We start from the raw sequence: 23,077 nt of genomic DNA on the forward strand, positions 1-23,077 counted from the left end.
CCAAACATCCTGTATACTTCATGTAACTATATCCCTGACACTCTTAGAAGCTGCTTATAAGTTCCCAGGAACCGTACCAGAGATTCCGGGAGCAGGGGAGCTCCCAGGGCCAAGATTTGTGTTCCTAGCACTGGTAGAGCGGTTGGTGGGAATGTGAATTCCAATCTCCAAGGCGAAGTCAGTCAATCCAATCATGATATGATGCGTTGCCTTAAAGTCACACCTTCTATTTCCTCTGAACGTGGTGTTTACTATGACATCACGGCATCACTAGCAGAATTTACATAGCGCAGAAACAAGCCTTGCTTGAATTAAAAATACTTTCATATTCATCTTCGCTCTAAATCACTAATAGTTAATGGAGATCAAGTCATAGTCAACCATTGAGGGCTATACAAAGCGATCATGTCCAATGCTACCGTATATAATTGATGTGATCGGCTTTCAGTTGGACCTTGCTGCAGCTGGAGGGGATAGTGGTGTCATAGTAGCGGTTCAAGTAAAACAGCTGGGGCGCATTGTGGTTCCAGTCGCAGACTATTGAATATTAGGATGAGATTGCCTTTTGGGGATGATTAACGATGCCGGGGGCTTACCGAGCCAACCACCGAAGCCGTTGGCTTCTGACCACAGGAAGTTGTTGCCTTTGACTGAGAATCCAGTACTACTTTGGCCTGCGTTTATCAAGATCGGATCCCAGTCTGAATGAAACCGTTATTAGATCACATTCAAATCAGTATGCGACTTTCCAGGACGGGTGCTCACAGGAATATTTGGTGTTGCTGGTGGCCACGAATCCCCAAGGGAATGTAGTGTTGAAGTCGAAGAGGGCATTTGTGCCGTTCAGGTAAACAGAGCTAGCAGTATTCACATCGTTGGTCAGGGCGGCATCACTGAGGCCTGAGCCCGTATGGTAGGCATAGACATAGAGGTTGTTGTGCTCTTGGTTGGTGGCGCCGCTGGACTTGAGGTGGAAATGCTCGGAGGAAGAACTGGCGACGGTTGCCGCGATGGTAGAGGTAGTCATCATTAAAAGGGATGTGAGAAACTTCATTATGGAGGCTGCTGAGGGTAGATTATGAATCCGACTTGGGGCTTTGGGAGTGAAATAGGTAATTGAGGTGTGAAGGGGAAATTCATAAAGTTCAAAGGCGGATCAACATCAGAAGGAAGCCATACTTATATGCACAGATCGATTTCGATGACTCTCTTATTGGACTTAAATTCTTAAGCTAAGGTTACTGTAGTTCTTTAGTTATTTGCTTTTTCTAATCAAGCCGAACTGAGCGTGAGCCCCATTCCGCATCATTCCTCTAGCCGGTAATTTGAAATCGGGTGGCGGTGAATATGACAGGGGAACGGACTTTCACAACATGAACCGCAATTTGTGATATCGATCGAGTGTTTAAACATGGCTCTATACATAGACTGGTTGGTCAGACAGTGCCCCTCTCTTGCTGGTACGGAAAGCCTCCACCTGGTTTTTCTATACGAATGGCTGACTTTATTCATTCAAAAAATGTAACTAATTTAATCGCATATTCGTTGTTTTTCATCGCAGTTTTCAGTCACCACATTCACCCTCATTGAGTGCATTCCGTCAACAATGCCGTTCATGGCAAGTAGAGTTTACAAATGACCCAGGGACACGCAGCTTAGGGGTGCCAGGGTGATACGTGAAGCATAAACGATGAGATGAGTGTGAGGCAGTCTCTCTCTCTTGCTTCCTTGCGCTACGGCTTGTATCTAGGATTGACTACATTTAGCTGCCCTTGATATTGATTGTTTATCTTGAGACGCCATCCACCTCAATGCATACGTGAGAGCCTCACAGAGGAGTTAATGAACCCGTCAGCAGGAACATAGCTTTATTTTTCAAAAAATAGACACGAGACTGAAGAGGCTGCATCAGGTTTCTTGGGGGCTACATGGATCCGGGAATCAACACACTGTCAACTCAATCTCTGATATGGATCAGAACTTCAGACCCTTCCACACTTTGGATTATGCAGCCAAATTTCTAGCCTTACCTTGGTAAAGGTAATCCCAAACTCTCTCTCTCTCTTTTGGCGAACACATCATATTCATTTTCATTCTTGCAGCCCTACTGACTATGCCTCAAATCTGAAGCGTTTGTATTAAGCTTCTGCGAAGCCTTTCTTTCGGGCCCGTAACAGCTGGTTGGGGTTTTCACGTGAACGAATAACGCACATGATGCCGAAGTTGCCAACCGATCAATACCATAAAATCCATGGAAGCTGACAACTGTTATGTGCCTTGAGACTAAATCGCCGAGGCAGATAAGAAATCGGATCAAGTCCCATTTTGAGAAACAATTGCATTGTAGCCCATGAGAATCAGGTTTATAGTCTCGTTTCCAGCGCGTAGGGCTTTGCCTATGTTCATTTCAATACAAAAGACTCATCGTTCACACAGTCGCGTTTATTCACCACTCTCTAGTTCTTCCAAAGAGCATTACAAGAGATATATTGGGTTTCCGATTACCGCTCTCAGTTTCAGGGTGAAACATGAAAAACACGAATAATGGTGGGCCCTGCAACTGTTAGAAATTTCTTTGTTACAATTCAAACTAAGAGAACTTACCAATTGTGTTCAACTTGTATGCTTCTTCGAATGACTTGACATGCATCATCTCCATAGCGACGACTTTATCAGCTTTTGACTGTTGAATCTCGCAGATAGTTTGGAAAGCAGCGTCCAAACGATCTAGCGCAAGTGAAGTGAAAATGTTGGCCAGCCGCAAAGCTAAATTGGCTGTACTCATGTTAAACGCTGGATCAGCCTGAAGGTCGATTTACTTACTTCTGTCCAAGCACCTCTCCATATTGGTAAGCCGGTTCTGCCCAGTGCTGTAAGTGATATCCTCGGCTTTGCTCAATGAGGCCAAAATCTTTGGCAATAGTATTGGGTCGAAAGCCAGAAATGCTTGTCGATAATATCCCAACACTTCTAACTGGCTTTCAATCCTCAAAGTCCGGAATTTCGTGCTGGAAACCCGAATTTCTTCACACTGGAAAGCCTTCTGAAGGCTTAATATCATAGACTGCAATTGGAGTATTGAAACTTCCGGGCCAAACAACGGCGATTCCTTTAGCCGGGACGCCATCATTATCAGGAAAGTTTTGTCGCGTGTCCATATTTCCTTTGATTCGTATCCTTCCATTTCATCAACCCGAATGCCCTCAAAGACAAGACAAATTAGCGCGATGCTTGCCCTCGCCCCAAACGGCCGGTACGGAGGGTGCTCGCTTTGGAAGCTTTCAGCGAGAAAACTCGAGTGAGGGGATGTATATTGCCCAATGATAAACAGAATGTATCTTGTTTGGAGCTCTATGTCTGCCAATGTGGCTGTGTGCAGCCCGTCAGACTTAGTCAAAACGTTGCGCGCACTGATAAGCCACCTTTGAAGCTGACCGTGCTGCAAGACAAAGCTCTCTTCCCAGTCACGGTCGCGGCGACATATGACCTTCCACAGAGCCCCGAAATCCATAGGGAGCATCGACGAGATGAAAAGGTAGCTCAACACTAACAACAATTGATGGGTCGTATGTGGACCGCAATTGTGTCTGCCAGATATTGCAAGATTAAAGTTCGGTCGTGGAGGTAAAGAAGTCTTGTCAACAGTCAGCCTTGTGGTCTGAGCTTTCTCGTGGGTTGGTATGGATTACCGGAGGGGTCATATGTGCATAGAGCTGTGCTGGCTGTGATACTGATATGCTTCGCGACCATTCAAGGATATCTCCAACAGCTGCACGGCCATATTCAGGTTGAGGAATCAAAGCTCCCTCAGCAATTGTATTCGCGATACTCTTTGGGAGCGCATCATGAGCTGCCAAATCGTCCTTTCCGGAATCACTTTCATCCAAATCCTTGTTGTCTACCTCCTTTGTGGGCTCTATACAGTGTTGTATCTTTTCAATTGTGCCCTTCTTTTGCCGCAAGGCCTGTCTGTGTTCAATGTGTTGTGGCTCAATAGCCCTCCATCGAATCCGTTTCTCACCAGATGCTGGTTCCTGCCTTTTCAATTGCCGCTTTGGCTGTGGCTCTGGAGGAGCAGGCGTCCGGTCTGACACTCTTTTACGGTCTGTAACGCTTGCTTCATAGACGCAAATCGAGCACTTCCCTCGATTGACGCATGTTTGGCAATGAGGAATTTCGCGGGTGCATCGGATTTTCGAAGTATGGCATGGCCGACAGGAGCGAAAAGACATAGTGGAGGACTCGAAGAAACAGCTGAAGAATGCAGAGACTGTCAGTTTAGACCTCATGAAAAAGATTTATGGCGGCTATTTCCAATCATACAACAACTGGTGGCAGATGACCCGTGGTGCTTGTGGGTGGTGCGATGGTGGTACTGTAACGCGCAAAATTGAGTGCACTGGCTGTACGTTTGAAATAAGGCAAAGTTATACATGTAATAGTGGAGGTTCACATCAAGAAGGAGCACTACTTATACACGAATCATTCGACATTAAGTAGGCCGCCAGAATTATTGATGATTGCACTTGGATTGTGGACCCAGGAGAAGCTCCCAGGAAATACTTCTCTCGTTCTAGGAGCAATCGAACTGTTCCCCACAGTGCCGACCATGCATTCTAAGAATCGCACTATAAAACCCCGAGGATGCCTCGTAGAACTGTGACGGATCGCGCGTGCTTGGACTGAACCATACGCCAGCTGGCTGAAAAGACATAATGTGAGATCGCTGAGCAAACACTGGAACTGCCAACATACCCAAGGCCTAACAGAGACATTTCGGTCTCTCAGTCTGCAGGGACCAGGGAGAGTATCCTAGGAGTTTCCTCAGCTGCTATTGGGGATATACATGAAGCACACAGGACATATAGAGATATGATCTTCGGGACCCACATGGTGCATCTGGGTTCCTCTGAACGCGAGTGAGCCTGTCTCTTTTGCTTTCTCGCGCTACGTCTTCAAGAGTCGTATATAGCTTCTATCAACATTCACTTTTCATCTGTAAGACATTTTTCTCATCTATGTATGCGTGAGACACTCACAGCTGCCCTGGGGTCTGCTTGCTGCTGGTGAATAAAATTAGAGGACCCATGGCCTTTTGACAGGAATATGGAAACCACTTGAACAACTCAGCATCAATATTTCTCTAGGTTCTATCACATCCGCTGGTTCCTCAATGTTTCCTCTGTCAATCTGGCACTTCAAATTAGGCCCGATCCTCACAAAGAAAATAAAACCTTGTGCCGAAGAAAAGAGATTTCCTTCCTTCCCCATTGTAGTGATAGTATTAAAAAACCCATACATGCTCCGACAGTGCCGTTGTCATTGGTTCAGCTTCAACTTTGCTAAATTCATATGCGAAATGGTCAAAATAGATCGCCCCTCTGTTTTCTGAATACTCACCAGAGCATCTCGAATTTAATGAGACAAACCAATTCGAACACGTTGCTTCCGCTATTTTTCTGGCTAGAAAATTTTTTTGGCTTTCTAGGGATAGATACTTTTTCCCAAAAACGTCAGACACGCTTATCCCTGGAGAGAACTGAGCTGCCGGCACCGCATTAGGTAAATCCATATTTAATGTAATTAATTGGCAGGATAGGATAGTCGCACATCTGGTCTGGGGATTTTCTATTTCAAAGAATGCGACATCATTAATCACCTCGCATGATACTTATTGCCAAGGCTCTCCAGATATCCGATTTCTGCATTATTCCAAGACACAACCGAGATTCTTCGCAATTCTACTTTTGTTTGCGGGTCAACCACCAATAGGAGTGAGTATTGAAGGAAACTTTCCTATGGCGATTGCACAGTGGAAGGCTCGCCCGTGTTCTCTAAATGGCTTCAAATGCTCAGCCGTATGATATCCGCCTGTAAATCATCCATACAACAAAAGAATCTCAAAATGCAAGTCGAAGTTTGTTCTCTATCTCTTTTGCCTTTTGCTACGAGATTTTTGTGCAGCGGGGACGCGAGGACAACGTCATAGCTCTTCGTTGATGATTGTATGGTCATTGGTTGACCTACCGAGGAGGCGCTGGGTCATTTGAGCCTACTTTTGAGCCTACCCTGAGCCTACCCTGAGCCTACCCTGAGCCTACCCTGAGCCTACCCTGAGCCTACCCTGAGCCTACCCTGAGCCTACCCTGAGCCTACCCTGAGCCTACCCTGAGCCTACCCTGAGCCTACCCTGAGCCTACCCTGAGCCTACCCTGAGCCTACCCTGAGCCTACCCTGAGCCTACCCTGAGCCTACCCTGAGCCTACCCTGAGCCTACCCTGAGCCTACCCTGAGCCTACCCTGAGCCTACCCTGAGCCTACCCTGAATCTACCCTGAGCCGCCCGAGCATATGTCATTTCAGATGAGGGGTAAAATACCGTGAGTTCCCCGCATTGTATTGTCGTACATGGCCATTCAGCACCATCCCCATACCCACATGTCATGTATGGTAAATATGAACATACCGGAAGAACTGTGTCGTAACATGCAATACATAGCCCTCAGAATCAACCATCTTGTCATAAATGCGCCATTCTGAATACTGGCAAGTCCAGGTATCCAGCGCCTCGAAAATCTACTTAAGTTGGAGCGGTTGTGCGCGTTGAGATTGTTCCAGCCTGAGAGCCTGTATGCCTCTACAATATACAGCCAATAAACCTCGATAGACAAATGAAATTCGATGACCGAACAAATTCCAAAGCCCTGGGCCCCACGAACTTGACTTCCTACGCGTTGCTACGTTATCTAACTTGAGCATGATTTTAGGTCTTTTTGTAAAAAACTTCTTATTACTGTAATCATCATTCATGTTACAGTAAACATTATAATAGCTAAGTAAAACATAATATTACTATGTAATTCTTCAATACCTTCCTTCCATTTGAGGTGATGCAGAATCTTGGAAAAATAAACCCTCACACATAATGTTTTTAATATTATAGATGCTTCTATCCGTGATGGCTCAATGTTAATATATCAAGGAATAAGAACAAGGGGGTAAGATCGCCTTTTTTCCTTCAGCGCTGTGCTCCAGTGAACTTTCATTGATCCCTCGCTCCGCCCGGGGAATTCTCGTGAAAATTGCTTGACCACCTCCGGCCAAGCGAGGTTTTGCTTGTCTCTTAGCTTTATCAAAAGGTGATCTTCTTCCACAGACCACGGTAGTCCCTTCCTCAAAGAGGTATGATCCGCGTCAACCACCTGAGTGTTCAAGCTCATGTGATCACAGTCGTCGGTTATTTCGTCACATTGGCTTGATGGAGAAGCACCAGCAGCGCTGGAGGGCGCGGAAGAGCAACGAGTCAACGCACCCTCAAAAAGCCAGGACAGGAACTGTAGTCGGTCTTCGACTGAAAGGGCCGAAAAATGGGCACGAACTGTAGGGAAAGAAATGCTCTGACAATGACCGGAACCTTTCTTGGGTCGAGCAGAACCATTTCTTGTATGCCTTTGTCTCGAACCCGACCCTTTTTTTACTTTTGAGGTTTGGCAGTCAGTATCCACCATTCCCTTTGAATTCCGTCTGTGTTGGAGGGACGAGACTTTGTTCTGAGAGCGAATGGACTCCGCGGGGAATTCTTCCGGATGCGTTGCGATGCCGGCGATACTCATAGTTCTCTGAGCCTGTTCGGCGACCGCAGATGCATGGTCATTCAGGATTGCAGGATCGATAGTTTCAAAATTTGGAAGCTCTCCATTTTGAGTAGGGATTCCAAGATCAACAATTTGGGAACGCCGGCCGGCAAAATCGACAGGACGCGAGTCATCCAATCCGAAGTCGAGGAAATGATGCTCTGTTTCCCAGTGCAATTCATCGGCAAAACCTGTAGAAACGGCTTCATCGGCACCAACTATGTTTTGTGGCTGTGGAATATTCTTGAAATTGAGAGGCTCTGGGTCACTCACAGCGGAAAGTGTCTGACCCAGGCCCTCCGACTCTCGTCGAGTGGTTTGAGTCTCCGAATGCAACCCATCTAAGCAGACCTCCGTCGGCGGGCGGGCAGGAAGGGGGTGTCGCTCAGGTTTGTGGGAATGAATCTTTTGGCTCTTTGGGCCATGCACGCTATTATTGGAGCTTGGCGGGGTGGTAGTGATCGAAACCGGACTTGGGTAGCGACGAGTACCGCGTGGATCGCGCAATGGCTGAGCTCTGTCTTGGAAAGGATTCCATGGACGAAACGATTCCAGGCGAAAATTGGTGCTTGACATGTTGAGAAAGGTGGATAGCCAGAAGAATCCTGCAGATGTAGTTTTGAACCTGAATAAGAATGGGGCGCTGAGATATGGGGGTATGGGATACAGAGCAGAGGCGAGGGGGAGGGAGAGGGGATATTGATGGGTTTCTGTCTGATTGAGCATTTGAAGAGGATTGGCAACTGCTTTATAGACGAGGAGTGCCTTTGGCCGCGCATATGAGTTGGTCCACCTCCTTCAATCCGAGCCGTTTCATCCAAGGCCGTGGAGCCACACCGGTTGCACAACCAGGGACCGAAGGCCATCGGCGAAAGCTTCCGTACACCTAGTGGCGTCCTATTGTAACCTGGCTCCACTATGACCGTCAGCCTAGTCTCCAGTTGCTCATCTATACGCTTGGTTAGAGGCCATCTGTAAAATGGACCATCGTCGGCCTCGTGACGCAGTACTTGGCACTGATTGACACTAGGAAAGAATGCGGCAATTTCGCTATTGGTTCATATCACGGCGTTGTCGCTCAAAATCTCGTTGACTGGGAAACAAAGGCCAGATGAAACCGAGTATGACGATAGTCTTACCCCGAGGCGCTCTCGACCAAGCGGACCAGGGCGTGCCCTCACTACTGGAGGCTGTACGATGCAACCTCGCATGGAATGTGGCAAATCAGGACGTGCGTGTCGTGGATTTCTGAGACACTGTCCTCCGGCCGAGCAAACAGCCAGGAGAGTGAGCGAGGCGCTCAGCGGGAAAGGCTCGCAAACAACATGTGTTCTCGAGAGCTAGTATCATTGTAGTACAATCAAAGTAGGCAGAAGAACTGGTATCATAGCACACAAGATGACGAGGGCTTCATGATCTCGAAGCATCAACTTGCAAGGAACTGGTCCGTGGTGCAGACAACGCTGGCTAGAGTCGGCTGAGCGGTGGATCGAGCGACATCTCCGGTGAAATGAAAGGGGCGATGCATCAGGTGGCGAGCCAGTGCGCAGAGGTTGGTGGGGACCGAGAGAAAAAGGGGGGCAGACAGGAAAAAGAAGAGAAAGTGCGTCGACAGAGCTGCGAAGAGGACGAGCGGTGTTTTATAGATGGAGGGCAGGTGTTGGGTGCGGTAAAAGCGGCCAGCGGCGGCACTAAACCCGAACGGGGGCATGGGTGAGGGCGCCAAACCCAAAGGGGCAAGGGGATGGCGGAGACGGGCAGGCGGTCGAGGGCGGCAGGACGGCGGTGCAATGGGAGCCGTTTCTGGCCCCCCGCTCACCGTGTCAAATATTACTAGATATAAGAGCTATCCTGAATCTATAAACCTATTATTATCATCTAATATCTATAGCTATTTAATAAATAGTTTATTAATATTACTTCTATATTAGATAAAAATATATTAAAAACAATTATCTAAATATAAAAAGTAGTTAGTAGATAGATTAAGATATAGATTCTATCCTTTGTAACTAGAATAGTAGAAATCAAATTATAGTTAATAGGTAAACCTATAAAAGAACACTTAATAACATAGGATCAAAATCAATCTAGTGCTATTAATTTCTAGCGATCTTATAGTTTTTACTAAATTAAAGTCTCTTACTATTTTATATTTTTATTTAATCTCTAATACCAGTTTTATACCATTATAGCAACTTCTAATTTTAACTTACACAAAAGCTATACTAGAGACTTTAAAAACGAAAGACTCTAATTAATCTATAAAAATAATTAATTTACTAAGATAAAAAAACTAAAAATAGAAAAGCTTCGTGATATATTATTACTATATTATATAGCTCTTACTCTAATAAATAAAGAACTCAAAGTTTTTTTTATCATTTATATCGATAATAAGATTAGCTAAGATTAAGTAATAAACTCTAAAACCATACTTCTACATCTAATAACTTATAAACTTAAGCCGCTAAATATACAATGGCTATTTAAAAATATCTATCACGCTAACTTCTAAAAGACTACTTATAATATTAACGGATACATCTCACTTAAAATATTGTAAAAGAAGTTAGAGAGAATTTAAATATAGAAAGAATATAGCCTTTATAGAATCTTAAATATATCAGATTATTTTAAAGGAAACTCTAATATCGCAGTGTCCTGTCTTTCCTTACTATTTAGACAAGATACTTTTAGACTTAATAAAGTATATCTTCGATATAGTTGTATATAGAAGGGTACGTAAGAGGACTTCTATTCGCTTAAATAAAAAGCTCTTTAATCCTTCAGAGTAGGGTGATGTACGATCTTATATAAGAAGGAATTAATAATAGCAACTTTTAGGTAGAAGATAATAACTATATCCTCGTATACCTCAATCCCGATATATAAAAGAATCTCAAAACCAACAAATTACTGCAAAGAGGCTTTATAAATATATTCCAAATTGCCGTGAAGTGTATTAAGACGAAAAGAATCCCAAGCATAGGAAATCTCGAGTGATATTGTAACAATCGGAGCAAGTAGCTACTAGATTCAAAGAACTACCTGCAACATGCTGGGACGAAAATGGGATGCTAGACAGTGCTTCGATATATATTCAGCACTACTAAGAAATGGGACAAGAAAGCAGGTAATAGAGAGTGTCAACTCACATTGAAAAGGGAATGGTCAGATCTTCTAACTTGCAGAAACGATCATAAGTTTGAATTTGTTGCCAGGGCTTGTGGTTACAGTGGGGATGATTTTATTTCGTTACCATGCTGGTACATGTAATCAAATATTCTCATTGCCTTCGAAGAAAATCTTCTGCGGCATGACCTTGGTGAACGACTGCAAGACGTATCTTTTGTGCACAAGCGGCTGTCCGTTCAGCCATGCCAGTACATTCTCCCAGACCTGTTTTCAAATCCGGGCGGTCCTTAGCACCACCAAGGTTCATCACCCCAGGCGCTATAGCCCAATCAAATAGCACTGTCCCACATTATTCACTACTAGAATGGCCGGCTGTGAAGTGCCATGTCCGTTATCATTGAGATTTGTCTCATCTCCGCTGCGATCATGTTCATCGGGTTGACGATTATCTGGCCAGTGTAGCCCGAAGCATTGGGCGTGTCCGGAAGGTGCTACTTGGGCTCAGCCGTAATAGCGATGGCTTTGCCCCCGGCGGGATTTATGTGAGGAAGAATAGAATGCAAGGTTTTCAACTAGGAAATACAGAAAGAACACCAATGGCCGCGGTAAACTGAGGAATAACGTTAGCCTGACTCCATGCTTGAGAGGGCCGCCAAGGCGTACAAACGATGAAGACAAAGTTATTGCCCTTAATACACGCCTCATATCGTGAGAGAGGATCTGACATGCTGTTTGGCATTGGCGGATATTTGGGCAAGAGGAGTGATAAGTGCAGGCAAGCGTTGTCTTAGTGGAAATTCCGTGTTTATTCCACACCTTCGCTCACAACTCAAGGAAATCCTTAAATAGAGCGTCGTCAGATGCCTCTTCACTGGGCCTTTCTGACGCCGCAAGACCGTCTAAAGATACGACCAGCAATGGTTCAGCGACTTGCGCTAATAATGTAGATGAAACGCTTGAAGACTTTCGATATCCAGAGAAGATATCCTGCGCCATTCTCTGCAATTGTTGCAAAACCTCCCCATCGCCACATTCCACATGAGCAAACATATCGTTTTTCAATCGCCAAATCTGGTTTCGTAAACAGTTGACTTCTGAAATGAGAGAATCACGTTTTTCAGACACTTTTTCCACCAGCTGCTCCATCTTCTCTTGCTCCTCTTTTTTCTTTATTCGGCATTTATTAGCAGCGACCCGGTTCCGTTCTAGTTGCCTCGCTCTCTCGTGGTTGACAGATTCACGGGGGATTCGTTTGGTCGAAGATCTGCGACGCTTTCTGGTAGGTGGGGGAATTGGAGGTGATCTGGTGTTCTTTGGAACAAAGCTCAAGTTTTGTAGCCATTCGGGAAGTGGCTGATGGATTGGGCTTATGGTCGCACTAATTGGGACGTTGCTTGTTGAATGAAGTGGTGATAGGGTATCAAGTGTAGCCATTTTTTCAAGGTGGTAGATTTCCAAAGAATAATGCTCTCCCTTAAAGCTACTGTAGCGGCATTAGAAGTATTAAATAAGGATCGGGCAAGCTTATACGTCATGAACTACCAGCTGTTTCAAGGCAAGTATATATACTACCATAGAAATCAAGGAATCCAGGCCCTACTGGTAGCCAATAGACCTGATTTGAGCCATTCATCTTGCCCTCCCATGTCCTAATGCTAAAAAATAGCCGCAATAAGAGGACTGATGAGAGGACTTTTTGAGAACTTCCAATGTCGATCAGCTAGTGAGCGGATACGTTTTCCACGGTCTTAGCTGCTACATGGTGGCGAGATTGGCTAAATCCCGATTTGCAGAGCTGCTAAACCGGTTCTAATCCTTGCTTTTAATCACAGAGAGATAGGGGGAAATCTCGACGTTTCTAATTTGTTGGCTAAAAGCGCAGATGGTGGCGGCGGCTTTTGACGGCTGGTGGGGCCTCGAGGAAACAAACAGCGGGAGAAATCGATCAGTTTGACTGCTTGTAACAGCTTCAAAAACGTCATCTCCGAACGCCGCAGCTATCTGGCTCTTCACGGCGCAGCCTATAGAGAAACGTTCTTCTTAAAGTTATTATGAGTCAAATCCGACCTGAGAGTTGCTCACCAGCAGCCATTGTGTCGCTTTCTGGACAGCCGAATAGGGATTGAAGGAGGCTCTGGTCGAACATCACCATCACTCTGATCAGTCCATCCGTCGATCCTTCGGATGGAAGAAAAGTCGTGAGATAACCACGGACAGCCTTAACAAGCAATCGAGGGAATGCAATGTGCATAGATTCGGGCTTGACGATCGACGTATAGCACCAGGACGGTCCTCCGCCCAGAGAGTACTGGAGATTTGGGCGTAAGTTGCCATTACCTATTCGTCTCAAACTAATGAAATCTATGGACTCGTTAGAAACGCTGCAAAGATCTCGATGACTGAACTTACTTTTCAGGAAATCCTCGTCGGCCGATGAGCTTAGAACTACCTTGTTTATCTCGTCGCATTTAGCGATAATCTTCACGGCAGTCTGAGAGGCGATCACAGCTTGTTCAAGCAATACATCAAAAAGCTCTTTTCGCATAACTTCCATAGCTTTTTGTGTTAGGCTCAGTCCACAAATGATCAAAGACACAGGGTACAGCTCCCTGAGGGCTGCCACTTTTGGCTCGTGCCATTTATCGGGTCTGAATACCAGGTGTAGCAAATTGGATAATCTCCCCAGTGCAACACGGCTAAATGAAGTCTCCTTAGCAGGCAACAGCATTTTAGCAGCCTCCGTTCTGAGCAGTATTCTAGCTCTGGAGATTCGTAAATTGATTTTTGATCACCCTTTGCTCTCATGTCATAATGATAATTCGGTGAATTCGAAGATTGTGTTACATAAGAAAAGAGAAAAGAGAAAGGCGCAGATCGGCTTCAAAATTAATATGATCATTTGCAATTATCGATGATTGATTTGAAGGCAGAAGGGACATTGCATTCTCATGATACACGGACTCGTTTCACATCTGCTGCCTCTGCTTGACATAGCCGTCGTTTTGCGGCTCCCGGTCACTGCTTAGAGGGTCTCAGAGTAGAGCGGTGAAAGTCGATGATCAAAGCACGACCGAGCTCTTCATTCCAAAGAACATTGCCCAGTCTGAGGGCTTCGTCTATTATTCTAAGAGCCTTGATTTCCTTGTTCGATTTGTAAATTTCACGGCAAAGTCCTTGTGTCAGTTCCATCTTGGCGGTGGTTTCACCTCCCCAACCCATTACGATCATATGGCGGATTTGTCCAGCGCCATGAGAAAAGTATATTTTTGCCAGATCTATCGTTCCCAAAAATACAGGCACGGCAGATGCTTGCGCTTTGCGCAAGACCTGATACACCTGCGCTTCGCGACAGACTTCCTTCCATAACCCCGAGGTGGTGGTACCTTTGCCGACAGCCGTGTAACCGTATGTCGAGCAAGTCAACTTGAACGGGGTACCATAGGAACCGCAACAACCGAAAGGAATGCAACGGTCGATATTGTCGTCCAATTGGCTTTTCAATGAAGTGATTAAATCTCCAACTGAGATAGGATGGTGGTTCAGATCTTTCCGACTCGCACGATGATAGCTCACATTTGGACAGAGCTCGTCAAAGGGCTGCCCACTCTATAGACCGAATAAACATCGCTGCGTACAAAATTGTACAGCACGGCGTCAAGAATGATCTTCTTGGTCACTTTTCGACTCCTGTTGTCGATTCGATCGCCGCGAGGAAGGCGAAAGCGTGACTTGACTGATTTTCCGCTTGTGGCCAGCGGTTTTATTTGTGTCAGAGCCGGATGAGTTAGGTGACTGCGAGCATGGTCGAGTCTCCCAAGGCGCACAATTGCTTTATTGACGCGTCAAAATTGTAAAATGAATACAAAGTACGCGGTTCGGGAAGAAAGTGGCCGCTCGGTGTCCGATTACGTAAACTAGCGCCAACACATAAGCGAATCCCACGGCGCGAATCATTTCGACTTCAGCGACGACGAGATCTTTTCATCAAACACCACGACAAGCAACGTGAGTGACTAAAACCTGCTGAAATCTAACTACTAAAGCGAAATGGCAGGCACAATTAGCATGTATGACCTTGTCATAGTTGGTCACGGCGTGGCCGGTCTAGCCGCCGCAGTATCGGCGGCGGAACTCGCTCCAGCAGCTCAGATTGCCGTGCTAGAGCGCGCGCCTGAGGATGCCAGCGGGGGCAACACGCGTTATAGCCCGGCCAACATGCGCATGCGATCTGTTAATGAGATATCGCCTGGTTTCATGGATGATATGATGACCATCAGTGGCGTAGACGGCGACCGCGCCTATTTCGAAAAGTTGGCCGACCAGGCACCGCAGGCCGTCCAGTGGCTCGAGAGACAAGGTGTGCAATTTCATGCCATGGACTATTTCTTGAAGTCGTGGCCAAATAGGATTCAGCCCGTCGGCAAAGGTGCCGCCATAATCGAAGCGCTGCAGCGATCTGCCAGGGTAAAAGGCATCCAGCTGGTGTACGAATGCCGCGCCAAGCAACTGCACCTTGGGAAAGAAGGGGCCACCATCGAGGCGGCAGACGGGCGGCGATTCATTGCCAAATCCGTTGTTCTCGCCAGCGGTGGATTTCAAGGTAATCCAGACCTCCTGCATACCTATTTCGGGACCGGTGCGGAGTCTCTACGACCGATATCTCCAGGCACGCGGTGGAACACAGGTGATGGGATCCAAATGGCGCTGAATAACGGGGCTGCGGTAAATGGAAATTGGAATGGCATGCATAGCGAAATAATTGATCCGCGCAGCGATATGCCTGCACCGCTCGTGCTCGTCTATCCTTATGGTATTGTGGTGAATTGCAACGGAAAGCGATTCGTTGATGAGGGCGCAGGGCTCGTCCATGACACCTGGGAACAACTTTCACGAACTATCCACTTTGATGCTCCGGGCCAGTCAGCCTGGGTAGTTTGCGATTCAAGACTCTCTGAGGTGGAAGGCTATGAAGCGGCCATTCGCACCGACATCCCGCCTCTTACAGCGGACACAGTATCTGGCCTAGCAGTCCAGATGAAGGTGCCGGAACAGGCGCTCTTAGATACAATCTCAAGCTACAACGCAGCTTGTGACACAGACGTATCCCGTTTTTCTGCTGGCCGTCTTGATGGCCTTGCAACTGGGCTTAGCTTGGAACCTCCAAAGTCGAACTGGGCCCGCCCGCTCAACGCTCCGCCGTATTTAGCTTTTCCTTTAGCCGCTGCTATTGTATACACTTTTGGTGGACTTGCGACTGACACAGAAACGCGAGTATTAACCCAGCAAGGCGCCATTCCTAACCTCTACGCCGCAGGTGAGGTTACCGGCCATTTCCACGACACCGCGCCAAATGCTGTTGCTGTTTTACGCGCGCTCGTCTTTGGGCGCATTGCTGGGCTCAATGCAATGAGCTCGAAGTAGATGGTGGGTTTAGTAGGCAGTGGAGATGTATGCATTAAGCAATCTTTCAACTTAGCATAACCTCATAGCTGGCTTGTGTGAACCCCTTGTCGAGCTCTGAAACACACGAGATTGTGAAATTCTAGACATACAGTTTGAGTTTCCAGGTACAACCAAGACATTCTCAGGAACAATTAGTGATTTTCCATCTTATTCGTTGCACGTTCTGGTTCGAATACTATTGTACAGTTTAGGGTGTTTGACTGACGGCAAAGCGAATTGTACGTGAAAGCTATTATTCGATGAAAAACGTCACTGCGTGAATGTGGACAATCGGTTGGAATGACCGAGGCGCAGGGAAACAAATCACGAAGGTCACCACAGGCAAAGGACGCGTGAGCGATCACGCCATGAAGGCTGTCGCGCCATGACAGTAGCCACACCATGAAAGCTCACGCCATGAAACTTGCCATTCTATGAAACCTACCCCATGGGACCGGGAGCATTGGGACTGAATGTCAGGCGGTCAGTTTTCTTATATATGGGCAGAATTCCTCCCGTAGGGGATCTACCACCCTTAATGCCCTCCAACTTCAGGACCCTGAGTACCCTACCTTCCCATTATTGGATCGAGCTCAAATTTTCAGAAGTTTCAAATTAGATTTTTGCTTTATATGTATTTTAATTTCTAAGTTTAAAAATTATTAGAAAAGTTATAGGGTCAAATTGAAATTTAGTGAATTTTGGGTGAAGTGTAACTAGAGGGACCTATACTTTTCCTATTTTCTTCTAAAATCTGCTTAGTATAACTATTTTATTATTATAATTATCTTTTAAACTATTATAATTAAAATTAAAAGATTAGTAGTATAGTTGATTTAGAGAAAATTACTCTAATAATCTATTATAGTTAATTCCACTCCTCTTGCCGACTAATAAATTATAATTAGAGGTACCATTCCGTCGTATTCGAAATTTCCTGTCTACTTCGATTATCACTATGCCACCATCGGAAGCGGAGGTTCTATCAGCTTTGATACTTCTTCGTGATACGCCGAATGAACTTATCAACTCTCATCGTGGGGTGGCTCTCCAGACTTTAGAGCAGATCAGACAAGCACTCAATAAGGAACGGATTGAAGATGAGACGTGTCAAAACAGTGTCGACGCAGAAAACACTCGTGGATCTGTACGTGACGTCGACATTGCAGAAGCTCGGGTTTCCCAAAAAGTTGACTCTACGCGCACCACAAATCCAAGCCCACCCACTCAAATGAACAACCCTTTAAGCTTACTAGCTTGTGGTATCTCTAAGCCACTTTCAAATGCTACGAAGAAAAGGAAACGCCAAGTGATTAACGATCCTCTATCTGTCACCATAATCAAATCAGTGAAAGAGAAGCTCTCTCTAATCCGCGAATTTTGCAAGTCTAGAGCTTCTCTTTCCGAGATTCTGCAAACCGAGCAAGAGATACAGTTCGCAGATAAGAGAATTGATCATTTGAAACAAATTGATGGCAACAAAAATCCAAGTGAAGAACAAAAGCTTTTGAAAGGATTGAGTCAACTATCCCTTGCTCAACAATTTATGAACTGGGAAACTGAACGAGGTTGGAAGACTAGAGCCAATGTCCTTTACGATCAAATCCAGGAGAATGGTGCCAAAGGTCCATCCGATTCTAAGAGACCTGCTCGTAATATGACTAGATTTGTCAGAGACCACGGCTACCCTGAACCAGACCAAAACGTTGTGCGAAAAGGAATCCAAAGAGGGACAAACCAGCTGTTGTTTCTAAAGGTCTTAAAGAGCAGTTCGACCTCCCCTGCTCAAAAGGAAGCTGTCAGAGGGATGTTAGCTCCCATCACAATCTTTGAATATGCTTTGTTCCAGAAGATTGGAGTGTCAGAGCTACCAATGCTCGCACAATCTGTGCTCCAAGAACACGAACAGTCGGGATTTCTTCCTGAAGGACAAAGCAATGAGGCAATAACTTTACTCGAATCAGCACAGTTGATTTCACCGTGGTTCGAAAATATGAACGGAGACTTCGAAATGATCTCACGAATAGATGCACGAGGACCGCGGGATTTGCGGCCACCTGTGAAACCGACAGCTTCTAATGTCGCGAGCGGGCATGCGGATTCGGATACCCATTTGCCATTTCCAAATTACTCGTCGGAAGATGGAATATCAAACTGTCTATCAAATAGTGCTGATTATCCAAGCATGAACTCCCATGAGCTGACGACTTTCTCTACCTTTCCGAGCGCCGAATCAAGCACCCAGAGAAGACCGTCAGATGCTTCATTCATCCCGCCCCAGGGTGTCCCTGAGGAGGTTGAAATATTTCAAAATACAGGATCACACGATCTGGCTCAAATTGCTAGAAGTACAAGTGATATCAACCGCGGCTTGACAAGGAACTCTGATTCATACAGGATGCCACACGACATAAGTTCATTCTGCACGCCTCCCAGTGCTCTGATTCAACAGCCTTTCCAACGCCCGGAAATCCGCAACACTCTCAGAGCTGATTTACATGTGCGATGTACCTATTTCCAAGGTCGCCGCAATCAAAGAGACAGCGAAAAATGCGACAATTCACAATGAATTTCCGGGGTATAACTGTCAAGACTACGTTCTTGAGCTTCTTGATGATTTGGAAGGGAAAAAAATTATCAACGGAAACGATGCAAACTACAAGAAGAAGAAAGAACTCCTCGAAAGCAAACAGGAGGGACTGGCATAGGTGACATTCTTGGCACTTTCACCAGCAAATTTGCGGTGCTACATCCTTGCTTATATCTCTACTTTTCTGTGAATATCTTATACATCTTGTTGGATTATTCCTGGTAGAATATTTTCCTGTTTGGATACAGTATATGTTAACGTTTCATATTTTTTTGGTGTTTCATGCTGGTGTTGATGCCTGGTGCCTAAGTATCAATCTCTACTTCCCTCCCTCTCTCTCTCTTGTTTAGTTGCTTTGTTAAATACTACCATGTTGATATTTTGGTGCCAGAGTGTAACGTTGAGCTTGAACTAAGTATCCATATGATTTCAAGAAATAGCAATGGAGAAAGTGATAGTATGCATCGGGCGCAATAGATGATGAAGCTTTTGCACTATATAGACAGGTACGAGTTGTTTTCAAGGGCCTGCTCCAAAACTATCAAGAATATTCTTCAGACGTGCATCATGAACGTGTTGCTCGAGACAGTGGAGACACGAAAAGATCATTCCGCTGAGAAAACCGAATGAAGAAGACTACACCATTGCCAAGGCATGGAGGCCGATCTCACTGCTCGCGACACTGGGCAAGATCCTAGAATCAGTAGTGGCCGAAAGAATCTCGCACGCAGTGGAGACCCACGGCTTGCTCCCGACCAGCCACTTCGGGGCCCGAAAGCAGCGGTCCGCGGAGCAGGCACTCCTGCTTCTGCAGGAGCAGATTTACACAGCGTGGCGCGGTCGACGGGTGCTGAGCCTGATTAGCTTCGATGTCAAGGGGGCCTACGATGGGGTCTGCAAGGAACGATTGATCCAGAGGATGAAGGCGCGAGGCATCCCGGAGATTCTGCTTCGATGGGTCGAAGCGTTCTGCTCGGAACGAACGGCGGCCATCCAGATCAATGGGCAACTGTCGGAGGTCCAGGATCTGCCACAGCCTGGACTGCCTCAGGGCTCGCCCCTGTCTCCAATCCTCTTCCTCTTCTTCAACGCCGACCTCGTACAGAGACAGATCGACAGCCAGGGTGGAGCAATCGCTTTCGTGGATGACTTTACCGCGTAGGTGACAGGACCAACCGTGCAAAGTAATCGAGAAGGTATTACGACAATCATCAAGGAGGCCCTCGACTGGGAGAGGAGGAGCGGAGCAACTTTTGAAGCGGAGAAAACAGCGATTATACATTTCGCACCCAAGACTCGCAAAGTAGATCAAGAGCCATCCACTATCAAGGGACAGACGGTCGTGCCTAAGAACAAGGTCAAAATCCTCGGCGTGCTGATGGACACGCGATTGAAGTACAATGAGCATATTGCCAGAGCAGCGTCCAAAGGTCTGGAGGCAGCGATGGAGCTTCGACGGCTTCGAGGCCTCTCTCCAGCGATAGCGCGGCAGCTGTTCTCGTCAACAGTCGCGCCAGTGGTTGACAGCTCTCCTTTTCATTCTTTGGAAGTGCTTCATTACGGACACGAGCCCACCTACCAGTCCGCCACCACTACATTCTTACCCAAGATTGTTTTGTTATGGTGGCAGACTTGACCTTCGTCTCTTGGGGGTTCACTCGGTGCCTCGCTGAGCACACCGTCCCTTCAGCAGAACAGGCGGCTCTCCAGCATCCAATAGGAACCGAAGGTTCCTAGTTTTGGAGTTCAGCGGCGTTTCAGTCGAGACCCAAAGCTTATCAACCCAGATCAGGTTGTTTGTCTTCCTATAATAACCCATTTTGCTGCACCGAACCAAGGCCATCCTCTATCAGGGATGTCTCCTTTTACATGTGTACCTCTCATCAGATCAAATGGGTCCTCTTAATTACCTTGCGAAATTTTGCTCACCATCGCGGAGCAATGCGATGACCCGCGAGATATCCTTTCGTTTGCATGCATCACGCGCACAACCTACAGCATCCTGCGAGACCTGGTCTATCAATCATGTGCCCGACAAAGAAACTGTACGGCTCTACACTACGCCGCAAAGTACGATAACCATGATACTGCAAAGTCACTTTTAGGATACGGGGTTAATATCAACTCCACGCTCAAATCAAGCACTGCTCTTCTAGTAGCCGCGGCATTCGGGTCAGAGTCCGTGATCGACCTACTTCTGGCCGGGGAAGATATTGATGTGAATGCCCGAAATGTGCACGGAGAGACCGCACTGTGGCGTGCTGCGTATGCTGGAAGGATGTGCGCCGTAGCAAAGCTACTACAACATCGGGATATTGATATTGATGTCCCTGACACTTTCCTTGGAATGACGCCGTTCGCGCTCGCAGTCGCACATGGGCATTTGGGTGTCGCGGAAGCTCTTCTCAACTCCGGCAAGGCGGATATTAACGCTCGAGACAATCAGGGTAGGACTCCGCTCCACCATGCGGTGATCTCGAAACAAAAAGAGTCGACGTTACTTCTTCTCTCCAGGTGGCAGATTGACATCCATATGCAGGACGAGAATAGCTGCACGCCATTCTGGTACGCTGCTGGGTGTGGAAATTTGGATGCGGCTCAACTGCTCATAATGTATGGGGCCAATGCCAACACTCCCAGGTCAAACCTGATCACTCCGTTGCATAATGCTATTTGGGAACGAGACAGAGTAATGGTGAGCCTGCTACTGGACCAGAGCAATATTAATATGTCACCATATATTGGAAGCATAGAGCTTGCTCAACCACTGTTGACTGCTGCGGTTTGTGCAGGAGATACAGAAATCCTCAGAATGCTACTTTGCCGCGGAGCGGAGGTGGATATCTACAGTTCTTGTGGTTATTGTCCCCTTCGATTGGCAGTACAGAGGAGGGACTTGTCCATTGTCAAGTTGCTCCTCAGTCGCGACGATAACAAGATCAATCAAACCGGTCGAAGTGGGGATGGGTTTACTGCTCTTCATCAAGCAGCTTATGACGGTTATCTCCCAATGCTTAATATATTACTTGATCAGGCCGATATCAATATCAATTCCAAAGATGTGGAAGGGAGAACTCCTATCTGGTGGGCAGTCAATAATGGGCATTCCTCGGTCGTTAGTCGGCTCCTAGCGGAGAGCGGTCTGGAACTGGACGGTATCATTAAAGGTCGGAGAGCCAAGCGCCTGGTCCGAATGATACCAATCAGGAAGACTTGATCTCGACGGGCGATAAGAATAGGGATGAGAATGTGGTGATTTGTGAACAATCCGCTTCCCCAAGGGTATACGACCATGATGGGTTTCATCATTCGATCGTGGCTTATAGCCCGGATATTGGTATGGAGCGAGCTTATGTCTTTTTCTTTTCAAGAGAGGAATGGTGGCCTTGATTTTTTGTCGCTTATTATTTCCATCCCCGCTCATATTTGTAGCGCCGCTGAAGCGACTAGCGCCTTCAGCGCAACCCTTGACTAGGTTTCAGTAGCAAGTATTAGCTCACGGCAAACGGTGGTACCCACTTCAGCGCTTCAGGCCTAAACAAGCACTCTCCCATTGGCTGGTGATCAACCCACCAAAGGCAGGCGGGAATGCCCACGGTCTCATGGTCGAGAAAGAAAAAAGGGTGGAAATACAGAGGACCGAGTATACTGCACAGGAGACGTATTGAACCCCAGGAAATCGAGTCGTGCTTGTATACTCCGTACCCTTTCCCTGACAACAAAATCGGCAGTAATCGCCGCGCAGTTAAACGTAAATAATCCCGATCCTGAGGTAACCCACTTGAGTCGTTTGATGATTTCCACTACGGGGTACTAGGAAATAAAGAAAGAATATTCGTTGCTTGTCTGCATTCTATGAATCCCGCGAATGTTTGATTTACTTGGCCTATTCTTACTGTGGGTGTGAGTCCCTGAGGTATAGCATTCCGCTTGGAGACTTAAGAATATATTCGGGATTAGAAATATCCAAGTATTTGTTTAGTAAGTAGAATCTGGCGCTCATGTTCGAAGGCTATGGACATCCTGGGCATGCCTCCGTAAGTGCATCTCGTGTAGAACGGACAAATCGCAAAAGTTATATGTCCGGTTAGTTAAATTTGATGTCCTGAAATGCCTCTTCACCCTGTTATAATTAGAGTATGTTTTAGGGTATTAGAAGCATACGAATATCTGCTCCGTATTTAGGATATATTCCCCGCTAGTTGTACGGCCATTCTCTGGCGACGTAGTCAGCGGTATATCAGGTTTTTTCTTTCGAGCTGGTGGAAAGAGAA

General features: G+C 46.4%; 8 protein-coding genes across 8 annotated transcripts; 3 read left to right on the forward strand and 5 right to left on the reverse strand.

The window, feature by feature from the left end:
• Nucleotides 1–415: 415 nt before the first annotated feature.
• Nucleotides 416–1,054, reverse strand: N7506_001897 (uncharacterized protein; the record flags this gene model as incomplete). The annotated part of the gene is made up of 3 exons (XM_056951193.1): nt 416–537; nt 597–701; nt 766–1,054. 3 exons carry the CDS (start codon nt 1,052–1,054, stop codon nt 416–418), a joined length of 516 nt encoding a protein of 171 aa, XP_056817108.1.
• Nucleotides 1,055–2,516: 1,462 nt separating this feature from the next.
• On the reverse strand, nt 2,517–3,520 carry N7506_001898 (uncharacterized protein; the record flags this gene model as incomplete). Its single annotated transcript, XM_056951194.1, has 3 exons — nt 2,517–2,554; nt 2,605–2,775; nt 2,824–3,520. 3 exons carry the CDS (start codon nt 3,518–3,520, stop codon nt 2,517–2,519), a joined length of 906 nt encoding a protein of 301 aa, XP_056817109.1.
• Nucleotides 3,521–6,976: 3,456 nt separating this feature from the next.
• On the reverse strand, nt 6,977–8,209 carry N7506_001899 (uncharacterized protein; the record flags this gene model as incomplete). The annotated part of the gene is made up of 1 exon (XM_056951195.1): nt 6,977–8,209. One exon carries the CDS (start codon nt 8,207–8,209, stop codon nt 6,977–6,979), a length of 1,233 nt encoding a protein of 410 aa, XP_056817110.1.
• A 4,618-nt stretch (nt 8,210–12,827) lies between these two features.
• N7506_001900 (uncharacterized protein) lies at nt 12,828–13,325 on the reverse strand (the record flags this gene model as incomplete). Its single annotated transcript, XM_056951196.1, has 2 exons — nt 12,828–13,108; nt 13,181–13,325. The coding sequence occupies 2 exons, from the start codon at nt 13,323–13,325 to the stop codon at nt 12,828–12,830; spliced, it is 426 nt and encodes a 141-aa protein (XP_056817111.1).
• Nucleotides 13,326–13,786: 461 nt separating this feature from the next.
• On the reverse strand, nt 13,787–13,990 carry N7506_001901 (uncharacterized protein; the record flags this gene model as incomplete). The annotated part of the gene is made up of 1 exon (XM_056951197.1): nt 13,787–13,990. One exon carries the CDS (start codon nt 13,988–13,990, stop codon nt 13,787–13,789), a length of 204 nt encoding a protein of 67 aa, XP_056817112.1.
• An 828-nt stretch (nt 13,991–14,818) lies between these two features.
• On the forward strand, nt 14,819–16,192 carry N7506_001902 (uncharacterized protein; the record flags this gene model as incomplete). Its single annotated transcript, XM_056951198.1, has 1 exon — nt 14,819–16,192. One exon carries the CDS (start codon nt 14,819–14,821, stop codon nt 16,190–16,192), a length of 1,374 nt encoding a protein of 457 aa, XP_056817113.1.
• Nucleotides 16,193–17,171: 979 nt separating this feature from the next.
• Nucleotides 17,172–18,782, forward strand: N7506_001903 (uncharacterized protein; the record flags this gene model as incomplete). The annotated part of the gene is made up of 1 exon (XM_056951199.1): nt 17,172–18,782. One exon carries the CDS (start codon nt 17,172–17,174, stop codon nt 18,780–18,782), a length of 1,611 nt encoding a protein of 536 aa, XP_056817114.1.
• A 1,913-nt stretch (nt 18,783–20,695) lies between these two features.
• Nucleotides 20,696–22,020, forward strand: N7506_001904 (ankyrin repeat domain-containing protein; the record flags this gene model as incomplete). Its single annotated transcript, XM_056951200.1, has 2 exons — nt 20,696–20,848; nt 20,899–22,020. The coding sequence occupies 2 exons, from the start codon at nt 20,696–20,698 to the stop codon at nt 22,018–22,020; spliced, it is 1,275 nt and encodes a 424-aa protein (XP_056817115.1).
• Between the last annotated feature and the right edge of the window lie 1,057 nt (nt 22,021–23,077).

Source organism: Penicillium brevicompactum (assembly GCF_028827555.1).
Source record: "Penicillium brevicompactum strain IBT 35665 chromosome Unknown utg000001l_segment0_segment0, whole genome shotgun sequence".
NCBI lineage: Eukaryota > Fungi > Ascomycota > Eurotiomycetes > Eurotiales > Aspergillaceae > Penicillium > Penicillium brevicompactum.